The 14,262-nt window shown below is 34.7% G+C and overlaps 1 protein-coding gene across 2 annotated transcripts in view; it reads left to right on the top strand.

Annotated features, from left to right (window-relative positions):
- The window catches only part of MED13 (mediator complex subunit 13), a 96,255-nt gene that overhangs the window by 18,044 nt on the left and 63,949 nt on the right, over positions 1-14,262 (top strand). The window contains exons 4-8 of one of the 2 annotated variants that reach the window (XM_082439868.1): positions 9,705-9,850; positions 10,679-10,876; positions 12,333-12,527; positions 13,080-13,263; positions 13,459-13,569. In XM_082439868.1, coding sequence (XP_082295994.1) covers positions 9,705-9,850; positions 10,679-10,876; positions 12,333-12,527; positions 13,080-13,263; positions 13,459-13,569 — 834 coding nt within the window. The remainder of the gene's footprint in view (positions 1-9,704; positions 9,851-10,678; positions 10,877-12,332; positions 12,528-13,079; positions 13,264-13,458; positions 13,570-14,262) is intronic. The other variant, XM_082439869.1, reaches the window with a different exon arrangement.

A 14,262-nucleotide genomic window follows, 5' to 3' on the forward strand; every position in this document is an offset into this window, starting at 1 on the left:
TCAAGGTTCTCATCTAGATTGCAGCATGCATTTTCATTTCTTTTTAAGGCTGAATAATTTTCCATTGTATTTTTATACCACATCTTGTTTATCCATTCACCTGGCATCTGACATTTGGGTTGTTTCCACTTTTTGTCTATTGTGAATAACGCTGCTGTAGATATTAGTATACAAATATCTGCTTTCAGTTCTTTTGGGAATATATATAGAAGTGGAATTGCTAGATCATACAGTAGTTCTATTTTTATTTATTTTTTGAGGAATCGCTGAAGTCTTTTCCACATTGGCTGTACCGTTTTATATTCCTACGAGCAGTGCAGGAGGATTCCAATTTCTCCACATCCTTACCAACGCTTCTTTTCTTTTTAAAAAAGTAGTAGCCATCCTTAGGGGTGTGAAGTGGTTGTCTCATTGTCGTTTTGATTTGCATTTCCTAAATGATTAATGATGTTGAGCATCTTTTCACATGTTTGGTGGCTATTTATGTATCTTTGGAGAAATGTCTGTTCAAGTCCTTTACCCATTTTTAATTGGTTGTTAGGATGACTAGAATTTTAAGTCAACATTCCCTTTAACTACGTTTATAATTTTAAGACAAGTCACATAACTTCTTCGTGCCTTGAATTCCCTACCAGCAAAATGGGATGTCATCTTTCTGTAACTACCTAACAGAAGTGCTAATAATAGATTAGATATAGTACCTCCTAAAGCAGTATAGATAACTGTTATATTATTAGAACAGCTAACTTTATTAGCATATTTTCATTTTCTGTCTTAGAGTAAAGTATCTTTTGTTTAATTTCAGTACTTAAGGAACATTTTTCTACAATAGAAGATTATCTGTTGAGGTTTCGTCTGTAAAATTCTGCCTCACTCATGCCTTTTTGTTTTGGTTATTATAGTAAAAGCTCCTGGAGAGCAATTTTACTGTCTACAATACTTTATAGTAACGTAACAGTACCTTGGAGTCTCATTGTAGTTGCACATATTTGTTTTAACTCCACTTTTCTAAGTGCTAAGTACCAAAAATTAGATGATGTTATAAAATGATCTCTCTCTTTGAAAGACAAGCCATTGTGAACTTAGTATGGCAGTATTACCTAACATTTGCTTTGGCCTATAATATTTTCTGACTAGATTATCTTTAATATAGACATACTTTGGAGATATTGCAGGTTCTTTTCCAGACCACCTCAGTACAGCACATATAATAAATCAAGTCGCAAGAATTTATTTGGTTTCCAGTGCATTTAAAAGTTATGTTTACACTAACTGTAGTCTATTAAGTGTGCAGTAGCATTATGTCCAGAAAAACAGTGTATATAACTTAATTAAAAATACTTTATTTAAAAAATACTAACCATCATCTGAACTTTCAGCAAGTCGTAATTTTTTTGCAATAGTAACATCAAAGATCACTTATCACACATCACCATAACAAGTATAATAATGAAAAAGTTGGAAATGTGAGAATTAGCAAAATGTGACACGGAGACATGAAGTGAACATATGCTTGAAAAAATGGTGCCGACAGACTTGCTCGATGCAGGGTTATCACACACCTTCAGTTTGTAAAGCACTCAGTTATCTGCGAAGTACAATAAAGCGAGGTATACCTCTGTAAGAATTTCAGAAATTTTATCCCATATTTAGAATGTTTAGTTTTTTCCTCCTATATCATGCACAAACTTGCCTTATTTTAAACCATTTTATAACTAGATCAGACTGTATTGGAAGCATATGCTAGCAGTATAGGAGGTGATGTTTTTCTTAAAATAGGTAACTGAAAGTGAGAGCTTGCTGTTAAGTAGGGCAGTGCAGATAAATACTGGGAGCAGGGAGATTATTCTCTTCTAGTATTTTATGTATGAAATGAAACAGTTGAAAGCTGTATTTTATTTTAAGATTTTTTTTTTTTTGATGTGGACTTTTTTTTTAAATTATTTATTTGTTTGGCTGCGTTGGGTCTTCGTTGCTGTGCGCGGGCTTTCTCTAGTTGCGGCAAGCGGGGGCTACTTTTTGTCGTGGTGTGCGGGCTTCTTATTGCGGTGGCTTCTCTTTGTTGCGGAGCACAGTCTCCAGGCATGCGGGCTGCAGTAGTTGTGGCACGCGGGCTCAGTAGTTGTGGCTCGCAGGCTCTAGAGCGCAGGCTCAGTAGTTTTGTGGCACACGGGCTTAGTTGCTCCACGGCATGTGGGATCTTCCTGGGCCAGGGCTCGAACCCATGTCCCCTCCATTGGCAGGCGAATTCTTAACCACTGCACCACCAGGGAAGTCAGATGTGGACCATTTTTAAAGTCTTTATTGAATTTGTTGTAATATTTTTTTTTATGTTTTGGTTTTTTGGCCATGAGGCATGTGGGATCTTAGCTCCCTGACCAGGGATTGAACCCACACCCCCTGCATTGGAAGGTGAAGTCTTAACCACTGGACCCCCAGGGAAGTCCTGAAAGCTGTATTTTTAAGAACTCTAGTTCACTAATTAAGTATGAGAATATAAAGTTCAGGTCACCTAGCCTCTTTGTCTTTAAGGATAAAGAACATGAGACTGTTTTAGGTTGTTGCATAAACTTGCAGATGTTCTTGGAAGTATTTGCAATTTAGATTTTGGAATTTGCTATTGAGTTACTGAGTAAGCACACAGCATTCATAATCATTTGTATAGAGAGCATAGTTACTTGATCCCTAAAACTAATCAAATTACAGTTTCTCTTTGTTTAGATTATTATTGCTTTAGTCACTTCTTTAATAAATGTTTTCCTTGACATAAAGTATTTTTAGTAATTTCCCTTTATACTCTTAAATTTTGCCCCCTACCAAGAAATTTATCTTTTAATGTTACCTGAAAAACATGTAAAAAGCTTGTAATGTTAAAAAATATAGATTCGTTCTAACCAGTTTAATATGAAATTTTCTTAACTTCTTTAGCGTGTTGTCTTTTAAATTCTCATATCCTTTTTTGCTCTTTAGAGAGAGATGCTTTGAAAATTGATTTCTGCCAGTTTTATGTCAATACATATAATGGGCATTTCCCTCTCAAAAGTTAAACACTAGTGTTTGCTAAGATAAAAATTCTATTTAGAAATTGTTATGTATTTATACGTTCTGTAACCCAACCTTAACAATTATAGAATTCTATCAGAAAAGAAGACACTCGAAAGAAAAGCACAAATATGGCTTCATAGGCATTCCCACATTTAGTAATGAGATTAGTTGCATATATGTTTGTTTACTTTAGGTGCATTCTTTGAGGAAAATAAATGTATGAGACTTATGAGTAATTTTTAAAAATTCTAATGTTTCAACTGGTATCAAGAGTAATGTTTGGTATTAACAAAAGGTATGAGAGTCACACTCTTGATTTAGTGTTTTTCTTGAGCTGTGTTATAACATAGGCCACACCATCGCTTCGCTGAGAAACTTTTTTTTTTCCAGCCCTACAGTTTTTGGGCTGTTTATATTTCCTTTAAATTATGGTTGCAAACCAGCAAGTTGTTTTCTGAGTTCTTCTCTTTCTTTTAGTACTTTATCAAGTGTAACTAGTAACAGTCAAACTACATTTTCACTTGATGTGTTCCCCCAATTCTGTAAGTTCATTTGGGCATGTTTTCTGCATTCCAGATTATTTCAGGCAACAGTTTTATGAAGTATTTATCCATTATGTAACATGGGTTACCATTTTCCTCACTGTTTTTCAGTGTTTTATATTCCTTGCTACCAATCCTCTGATTGTAAAACTAATGCCACATATTTAGGTTTTTGTCATGGTAGTCCCTCACCTTTGGTGCCAGTTTCTGTATCAGCTATTGCTGTGTAACAAACTACCCCAAAACATAGGGGTTTAAAACAGCAGGTATGTATTCTCACTAATGTACCTACAGGTTAGCCGGGGGTTAGCCAATCTAGTCACACTGTAAACCATAGTGTGGGTAGAAGTGTATTCCGTATGATTCTCATCCTCTTTAGACCAGTAAGCCAGTCAAGGCATGTTCTTATGGCAATTAAAGAAGCACCAGAGGGCAAGCTAAATTGCATAAGCATATTTCAAGCTTCTGCTTGGCCAAAGCAAGTCACAAAGCGAGCCTAAGTCAAAGGTTGGGGAAGTATATTTCACTTCTAATAAGAGGGACTACAAAGTCTGGATAAAGGGAGGGATGAACAAAACATTACGACGCTACAGTAATCAAAACAGTGTGGTACTGTCATAAAGACAGACATGTAAACCAATGGAAGAGAATAGAAAGTTCAGAAATAAATTCTTGTGTACGTGTTCAAATAACCTTTGACAAGGGTGCCAGGACCACTTAATGGGGAAAGGATATTCTCTTCAACAAATGGTATTGGGAAAACAGGGTATCCACATGTAAAAGAAAGAAGTTGGACCCTTATATACAAAAAATAACTTAAAATGGATTAAAAACGTAAGACCTATAACTAATAAAACTGCTAGGAAAAAACATAGTGGAAAAGCTTCATGTCACTGGATTTGGCAATGATTTTGTGGTTATGACACCAAAAACATAGGCAGCAGAAGCAAAAATAGACAAGTGGGACTATATCAAGCCTAAATACCTTTGTGCGTCAAAGGGCATAATCCACAGTGAAAAGGCAGTTTATGGAATGGGAGAGAATATTTGCAAATCATGTATCTGATAAGGTGTTAATATCCAGCATTATAAAGAACTCCTACAGCTCCACAAAATATCAAATAACCCGATTTAAAAATGGGCAAAAGACTTCAGTAGACGTTTCTTCAAAGAGCATGACATATACAAATGGCCAATAAGCATATGAAAGATGTTCAACATCACTAATCAGAGAAATATAAATCCAAACCACAGTGAGATACCACCTCACATATGTTAGGATGGCTACTATTGAAAAAATAAAGAATAAAAAATGTTAGTGAGGGCAGAGAAATTGGAACCCATGTGGACAGTTAGTGGGATTGTAAAATGGTACAGTCACTATGGAAAATGATATGGAGGTTCCTCCAAAAATTGAAAACGAAACTACCATGTGATCCTACTACTACTTCTGAGTGTGTATCCAAAAGAAGCAATCCTACTTCTGAATGTGTATCCAAAAGAATCTAAAGCAGGATTTTGAAGAGATATTTGCACACCCATGTTCATAGCAGCATTATTCCTTATAGCCAAGAGGTAGAACCAACCCAAATATCCATTGATGGATGATGGCTAAGCAAAATGTGTTATATGCATAAAATGAATTATTATTCATCCTTAAAAGGAAAGAAATCCTGTTACATGCTACACCATGGATGAACCTTGAGGACATTATGCCAAGTGAAATAAGCCAGTCACAAAAAGACATACTGTGTGATTCTACTTATGTGAGGTATCTAAAGTAGTCAAGTTCATAGAAGCAGAAAGTAGAATGGTGCTTTTAAGGGGCTGGTGGCGGGGGGGGGGGGGGGGGGCGAGTAGAAAGGGGAATTGTTGTTTAATGACTGTAGTTTCAGATTTGCAAGATGATCAAGTTTCGAAGATCTGTTTTACAACGGTATGCATATACTTAACACTACTGACTGGTACACTTAAAATTGGTTAAGGTGGTACATTTTATGTTGTGTTTTTTTACAGTGATTAAAAAAATGAGAGAGGGGTGAAGAATTGGGACCAATAACTCTGTCTTCCACAGATACTAAAGTTATGATTCGTTTTATCAAGGAATTTACAACCTGGCAGGGAGTTAAACTAGTAAATAATAGTAATGCTATGATAAATATTATTATAAGCATAGAATATTATGGGAGCACAGAAATCATGCTTAAAGGAGTCTTAAGGAATGATTAAGAAATGGAGAGAAATTTGTAGTAAACAAAGGGGTAGTTCTTGGTGGATTAAGTGTCCGTCTAGAGAGTTTGGCAAGTATCAGATTGTGAAGGGTCTAAAGTGCTGTGCTAAGGTTTTAGGGGTTTTTTGACTTAGTCCTGAAGGCATTGGGGAGCTGTTGATTTTGAGCCTCCCAGTTACATGATTAGAATTAATTTTTAGATAGCTGACAGTGGTGTAAAGAAAGATAAATTAGAGATTTTAACAGCTACTCAGACCTTAAAAAGACAAAAAACAAAAAATAATATTTAAGAACTAGAATCACTAGCAATTGGTGATAGATTAGCTGAATGTAGGGAGTTTCAGGAAAGTGAAAAATTTGGGATTTATATTTCTGGCTCGTACAACTATATATAGATATAGACTTGATAAGAAAAGGACTATGTTAGGGTAGAAAAAATAGGTGGTTCAGATGTGGACTTTACAGTATTTAGTACGGTGTGCCAAGGACCTATTCTAGATGCTGGGGATACAACGTTGAACAAAGGAAACAGATTCCTCCTCCAGTAGCACTTACAATCTTGGTGACTATAAGAAATAAACAAACTGTATAATATGTTAGATTGTGATTATTTTTTTAAGCCAAAACAAATCCCAGAAGAGGAATTGAGGGACAATTTAAAGTAGGGTGATCAGTGAAGACCTCACCTAGAAAGTCTTTAAACAAAAACCTGATGAAGGTGAATATAGCTATTTAGAGTGTTCCAGATGGAGTAACAGTAGGTAAAAAGGCCTGATGTGTTTAAGGAACAGCAGAGAGGTCAGTTGAGGGAGAAGGGGAAGTATTAGAGGAAGACTAGTAAGAAATGAGATTGGCGAAGTAATAGGTATTGGGAGGTCGGCTGATGTAAGGCACCATAAGAAATAAGAATAACTTTTATGATGTTACTCAAGTGTGATTCTTCTTCCCTCAGGAATTAAAAGTTTATTTTCATTATCTACGTCTTGTTAAGACCGTATCTTAGTATCCTGTACCTGATTTTTGTTACAGCACTTACCATAACTGTAATTAAATAATTGTGCTTAGCATAGTGTCGTGTGCTTTGCTATAAAATACTTTTTGAATAAAGCATTTTATACTTTTGAATAAAGGAATAACACTTGCCTTCACTTGGTGGTTTAGTATATAGTGCATTTAGATCTGAATCTAATACTAAGTTTAATGCAGAGTTGTTTTGAATGTGTGTGGGTGGGGAGAGTGACATGTATGTTTTGTTTTAAGCATTTAGAGTTAGGTTTGTGTTTGGTTACTTTTTTCTTTTTTCTTTTGTCTATTTTGTAGTATAGGTTCCTTGCCACTGCTGGAAAGCAATAATAAAATTGAGTTTATTTTAAATGAGCATTAGCAATGGTCTGTCTTTGGATGGATGATTTTCTAAGTGTATTAGTTAACAAGTCTCTTATCTTGATTTGGCGATTATTTTAGATTTATATGTCGACCCTTGAACAGCACGGGTTCACTTACATGCAGATTTTTTTCAGTAGTAAATACTGTATAGTACCCCATGATCCATGGTTGGTTAAATCTGTGGATTCAGAACCTTGCATATGGAGGATGGACTAGGTTATATAGGGATATTCCATTGCATGGGGAGGGTTGGCACCCCTTAACCCCCCTGTGTTGTTCAAGGGTCAACTGTACTCTTATATCAAAGCAAATATCTGTAGTCTTTGTAATTACTCAACCGTAGTTATTCCAATAGACTTAGTTTTTTAATCAGGAAACAAGCTTAATTTATTTATTAAATAATGTAAATAATTTTATTTCCTATAATCATCAATTATATCTCAATAAGGCAGGAACAGAAAAATTTGCTAAATGCAGTGTGGTATCTTGGATTGGATTCTGGAACATAAAAAGGGCATAAGTGGAAAAATCTGGTGAAGAAATAAAAGACTGGCGTTAGTTAATAGTAGTAATGTGCCAGTGTTAATTACTTGTTTGACAAATGTAGCATGATTATGTAAGATGTTAGGGGAAACTGGGTGAAAGGTATATGGGAACTTTCTATGCTATCTTTGTAACTTTTCTATAAGTTCAAAATTACTCTGAAAATAAGTTTGTTTCTTTTTAAAAAGCAACAGAAGCTACCGGGATGGGGAAGAATACAGTAATCACTAATTAATGTATACAATTCATAAATTTTAAAAATTTAAGAGTAAAATGATTCAGGTAGTACAGATGGTATCATAAATTTAGAAAAAGCAAAGATCCTTGCTTAATTACTCTAGGCTCGTTCCCTGGAAGTAACCAGGTTTTGTTTGTTTTTTATTTTTGTTTTTTAATTTTTTGTTTACTTCTTCTGGTGGTTACTGCCATAATTCCAGAGATGCTTATACGTCTAGGCCTTGATTGATCAACTTTAGACAGTGTCTACTGACTCTTTACCATGAAAGATTTGTTTTATTAGTTATATTATTTTCAGGTTTTGTTAGTATCTTTTTTTTTTTAAATTTTATTTATTTATTTATTTATTTATGGCTGTGTTGGGTCTTCGTTTCTGTGCGAGGGCTTTCTCTAGTTGTGGCAAGTGGGGGCCACTCTTCATCGCGGTGCGTGGGCCTCTCACTGTCGTGGCCTCTCTTGTTGCGGAGCACAGGCTCCAGACATGTAGGCTCAGTAGTTGTGGTTCGCGGGCCTAGCTGCTCCGCGGCATGTGGGATCTTCCCAGACCAGGGCTCGAACCCGTGTCCCCTGCATTGGCAGGCAGCTTCTCAACCACTGCGCCACCAGGGAAGCCCTGTTAGTATCTTTATAACTTGAATGATACGCTTCAATTTCAGTTTCTTCTTCTATCAACTTTAGACATTATTTGTTGACATATATATGATGAAGAAATTCTCAGCTCTGCATTACTCTTGACCTCTTTCCTACCTTCTATTTCCCCACTTTTGTTAACTATGGTATTACTTTTACTGTAACTTAATTTTAATTCATTATGCCCTTGCCTTGTCCAGAAATAATTCAAGGGGCTTATAGATATATGCAACAGATTTTGAGCTTATTAGTGGTTATATTTTAAAGAACTGGTTCTTTAAGATGATTTTTAAGATAAATGTGTGGAGAAGGAATAAGGAAAGTAAATTCTTCTCAGTGTATAATCTCATTCCCTTCTGGGCCACTCGACATTTCTAAATTTTATCTTAAGGGTACATCTACTTTCCTCTTGGGAACTTTTATTTTCCAACTTGTATACCCAGTCATATCTAAATTTCATAAGATGTTCTATTTTGCATATAACTTTGATTCTAGGATGCCTTCAGTTGTAAGACCCATCATTGCTTTAAAATAACTAGTCATTGGGGATGGGGGCAGTACATTAAACGCTTGGTTAATTGAATTCAGCCCAATTTCAGAAATAGTAAAATGAGAAAATATATTTGTATTTAATTTTTTTATACAGAGGGGAAAACAAACAAAAAAATTAGGTCATCTTTAATTCTATTGTACACCTAGATTTTTTTTCACCAAAGTAACCTTTCTTTTTTCCGTTAAAAAATATTGAGACTATAAGCCTGCCTTTTCCATTAAACCCACTCCCCCACCTTTATTTATTTTGGTGGCTATATCATAATTGTATGTGTGGGTGTACCTAACTTGTTTAACTGGTTCCTTTCTTTGCAGCTTTTTCTATTATAAGCAGTACTGTGAAGAACATTTCTTAAAGCTAAATCTTTGCTCATATCTGTGGTTTTTGGGGGTTTTTTTCCCTTTAGATGATGAGGTGGAATTTCTGGGTTAAAAGAGAATGTACATTTTTGTGGTATAACTTCGTAAAAAAGAAAAGCAACTTGACTTCTTTTTGGCTATAAATCATTACTAAAATATAACTTTTTCTTCTTTATTAGTGAACACTTGTCCTGCTCTTTCACCTTTTTCTTGCATGGAGACAGCAATGTTTGTACCAGTGTGGAAATTAACCAACATCAACCTGTATACCTTCTTAGTGAAGAACATATCACCCTTGCTCAACAGTCTAATAGCCCATTTCAAGGTAGATTATTTTATTGGCTTAGTCATTTGATCTTTTATTTTTGTGTCAAGAAAAAATTCTTACTGAAATTGGTAGCGATTAATGAGATTTCCCCCGATCTTTAGCCTAATGATGATTCTGATGTAGTTTACTTCTTCCCCATTTGAGTATTAAGTCAATGAAATAAGTTTTTTAATACAAATATTTAAAAAATTTCTTGTACATGAATGTTAGCGTAATTTAAAGTGTTTCTTTAAATAGCCTCTAGATGGTGTACATGTTTATATTTTCAAAGTTACCTTGTGTATCAGGTCACATAAGCCATTTTTAACATAGGTACACAGAACTTTTGATATAATTCTTACTGTGAAAGTGGTTGAACTCTAGAGGAAATATTTTATAAGATTGATGATTTGTTTTTAAGAACTGGCAGTATGTTCTTGTTTTAATTCTAAGCCTAGTATTTGCTCTTTAAAAATTTACATGGCAGCATATAATAAGTACTTAGATTTATTTACACACACACACATTATTTTTCCTCAAATTGCTTTTCCTTAGGGGAAAGTCAAGAGAAGTTGAAGGATATACAAATATTCCCAGTTTATATAGGAATTCTATCCATCTGAGATTTTTGGGTAGACGAAATTTTAAGTTTTTATAATAAACTCAGTGTTGTACTTTATCTTCAAAATAATGAAGTACAATAAATTGATTTTCTCTGGAATTGATGATTATGGATTTCCTTTTCCTTTTTTGGAATTGCATAATTACTTGCCATACTGTTCAATGTCATCTTATTTGGTATAATCATCTTTAGTTACTTACTTGATATCTGTTTTGGGTTTCTAGTTATCTTAAGCCCATTTGGACTAAATGGCACTCTCACAGGACAGGCATTCAAGATGTCCGATTCAGCTACAAAAAAATTGATTGGTGAATGGAAACAGTTCTATCCTGTCTCATCGTGTTTGAAGGAGATGTCTGAAGAAAAGCAGGAAGATATGGATTGGGAAGATGATTCTTTAGCTGCAGTAGAAGTTCTTGTTGGTAGGGATTCCGAGTATTTAATCCTAAGGGGGGAAATATGTGACTATATGTATTAGTTAGATTTTGCTGAATAAAAACTCTGACATCTTAGTGGCATTTAACAGCAAACATTTATTTCTTCCTTATTTCCTGCTTACAGTACATAAGGGCTGCAGCTTGGTTATGGTTTGGCTCCTTGTGTCTTCTCATCCTGCAGCCTAGGTTCAAGGAGTACCCAAGTATCTGGGACATACTATTCTTACAAGAACAGAGGAATAATAGGGACTGAGCCTAACCATATAAGTGTATTTAAAGCTTCTGCTAGGATATGATGTATGTTGCATCTGCTCACACTCCATTAGGTAAAACTAGTCATATGGCCAAGCCAAAGTCATCGGGGCAGGGAAATACATTCCACCTAGAGGGAAAAATGCTAAAGGTGGGAAGAAAATAATTGTGAATGAATAATATTTGGAGGTTGGAAAGTTGACAGCGTGTGTGATGCAGTATTTTAACATTTGGTAAAGCTGTTGCTTCTGATAAAAGGCAGAAAATGTATACCTAAAGGACTTGTGGCTTTGATTTGCTTTGTCCAGGTCAGCACTATTTAGGTTGGCTTTATTATATTTATCTTCTTACTTAGGGACCTAGGTTAATAAGGTAAACTATATTTGAAACATGCAGAGACAAGGCAGAGGACATAAAGTAGGAGAGGCTGCATTGATCCTGCAAGTACATCTGAAGTTCCTATTGGGATGTGGCATCTATCACATGCGCTTACATTCCAGAGCAAGTTGTACAGCCCAGCTTAACAATGAGGTGAAGATGTATACTCCACCTTAGAGAGACATGGGAGGTGTGGGAAATGTATGGGTGAACAGATAATTGGTTGAGCAGATTAGAATTTGCAACACTGTATTTAATGGATTCATATGGTAAATGTTATATATGAGATTACCTAATTTTTTTAATAAAAGAAATATCAGTATTCAATTTCAATAAATATATTACCAGAATAGTTGTATCAAAAACAAAAACAAAACACAAACATATATTTGGCTTTTTAAATAGAGGCATATAAAGAAGAAAACAGAAAATGGTCCGTATTTCTAGTGCCAGTTACCTTTGTTAAAGTTTTAAAATAAATTTGGTCAAAGTTGCAAATAAAGATTTTTTTTTTTTTTAAAGAAATACACATTCATGGTTAGAAAATCCAAAAGCAAAGAGAGAAAGCTGCTTTCTTCTAAGTCTCTGTCACTAAAGGTAACCACTACTACCAGGCTCTTGTGGCTTCTTCAAGAAAAACCTTATGCCAGAAAGAGTACATTTATAAAAGTACATTAAATGTATTTTTATTTTAACAAGTGTGATCATATTATATCTACTTTTCCGTTATTGCACTTTTGAGTGAAACTAATCCCACTACAGTCACAATAGTAATTGATTTTCTTATCCTTTTTTTTTTTTTTCATTTTAGCTGGTGTCCGAATGATCTACCCAGCATGCTTTGTTCTAGTCCCTCAGTCAGACATTCCTACTCCTAGCTCTGTGGGATCCTCTCACTGTTCAGCTTCTTGCTTGGGTGTCCACCAAGTGCCTGCTTCCACAAGAGATCCTGCTATGTCTTCAGTTACTCTTACACCACCTACATCTCCTGAGGAAGTTCAAACAGGTATTTTACTAGTTTGTTTCATTAGCTCTAGTGATAAATCTGTTATCTTGAATATAGTAAACACTTAAAAAATAATTATTTTGGAATAATTTTAAACTTACTGAAGTGTTTGTAAGTACAGTCAGTGCAAGGAACTCTTCTCATTCAGATTCCCAAACTGTTAACATTTGCTCCGTCACCCTCTGTCTATGCATACATTCCTTATTACTGGTCTTTTTCTGAACCGTTTGAGAAAAAGCTGCAGACATGATGCCCCATCACCCCTAAGTACTCAGTCTGTTTCCCAAAATTAAGTACACTTTCCTATATGACTACCATTTAATCTTCCAAGTCAGGAAATTAACATTGATATAACACTATCGTCCAGTTCCCATTCCCTGTTCAAATTTTTTTTTTTTTGGCTTTCTGTATTTTAAGTAAAGTGACATGCTTTTTTGCCTCAAAATATAAGTAGGCTTACCAGATAGCTGGATCAAGTTATATCAGAAATTTAAAAAAACAAAAACAAAAACAAGATAATGTTATTTTAAACCTACCTTTATTCTCCTACAGCCTGTTCTTTTTTGTTTTCAGTTGATCCTCAGTCTGCCCAGAAATGGATCACATTTTCTTCAGTATCTGATGGCTTCAGCTCTGATAGTACTAGCCATCATGGTGGGAAAATACCCAGAAAATTAGCAAATCATGTGGTGGATAGAGTTTGGCAAGAATGTAATTTGAACAGAGCACAGAACAAGTATGTATTTTCATCTTCAAGTTTAAAAATTGCATGTTGGTAGTTACTTGTAGATAAGAGATATTTAAAGTATAAACCGTTATTCATATGATTTTAATTGAAAAAATGGATTTTTAAAAATTCAACTTTAATGCTTAATTCAGGGTTACAAAAAATTTTATGGATTCTAAAGAGTTTTATAATTTCAAATCTTAGGAGGAAGTATTCGGCTTCATCAGGTGGTCTATGTGAAGAAGAGACAGCCGATAAAGTAGCATCCTGGGATTTTGTTGAAGCTACACAAAGAACAAATTGCAGCTGTTTGAGGTAGATGTTTTTTTCTTTTCCATTTGATTGATGTCGGTATATACACGTATGTGTGGTAGTTTCTTATGCTGTTGCATACTTAGGCCCCACTTTGTTTGAGATACCTTACGTAAACACACTGTTAAGATTTTTTCCAAAAGAAAAAAATATGAGGAAAATAAAAATTCAGTAATACGGAGCTGATTGTAGAAGGACGTACAAATGTATGTCATAGGTTCTTATACAGTTACCAGAGCTGGACTGTGAAAGCTTGGATTCATAGCCAAATAAAAGAATTTTATACTGAATTATAGAATATATAGCATCTATAAGGTAAGAGGAACACAAGTCTTGAGCAAAGTGTTCATAAATGGCACTGTGCTTGAGAAATTTCTCCCAAGCGTTCTCATAAAAAAGATGATATATGATATACTGAGATAAAATTTTTCTCAGTCTTTTTTTATTGTAAATACAATATTGGGTTTTGTGCAGCAGTTTCTTATAACATCCCTTTGGTCAAGCTGTAGGTGAAATGCTGAACTAAGATTCAGAAAATAAGATTCTACAAGGGACCAAAGCTGTACTGTAAAAATACAGGCTTTCTAATAGACTGTGTTGGTTGAAAGGTCGGTAAAAGAATGGATGTACTTGGAATTCTTTAGGCAATGGTATTTATTTTATATATTGGGGATTTTGATGAGATTTATTTATCAC

Source organism: Balaenoptera physalus (assembly GCF_965194825.1).
Source record: "Balaenoptera physalus genome assembly, chromosome: 20".
Lineage (NCBI taxonomy): Eukaryota > Metazoa > Chordata > Mammalia > Artiodactyla > Balaenopteridae > Balaenoptera > Balaenoptera physalus.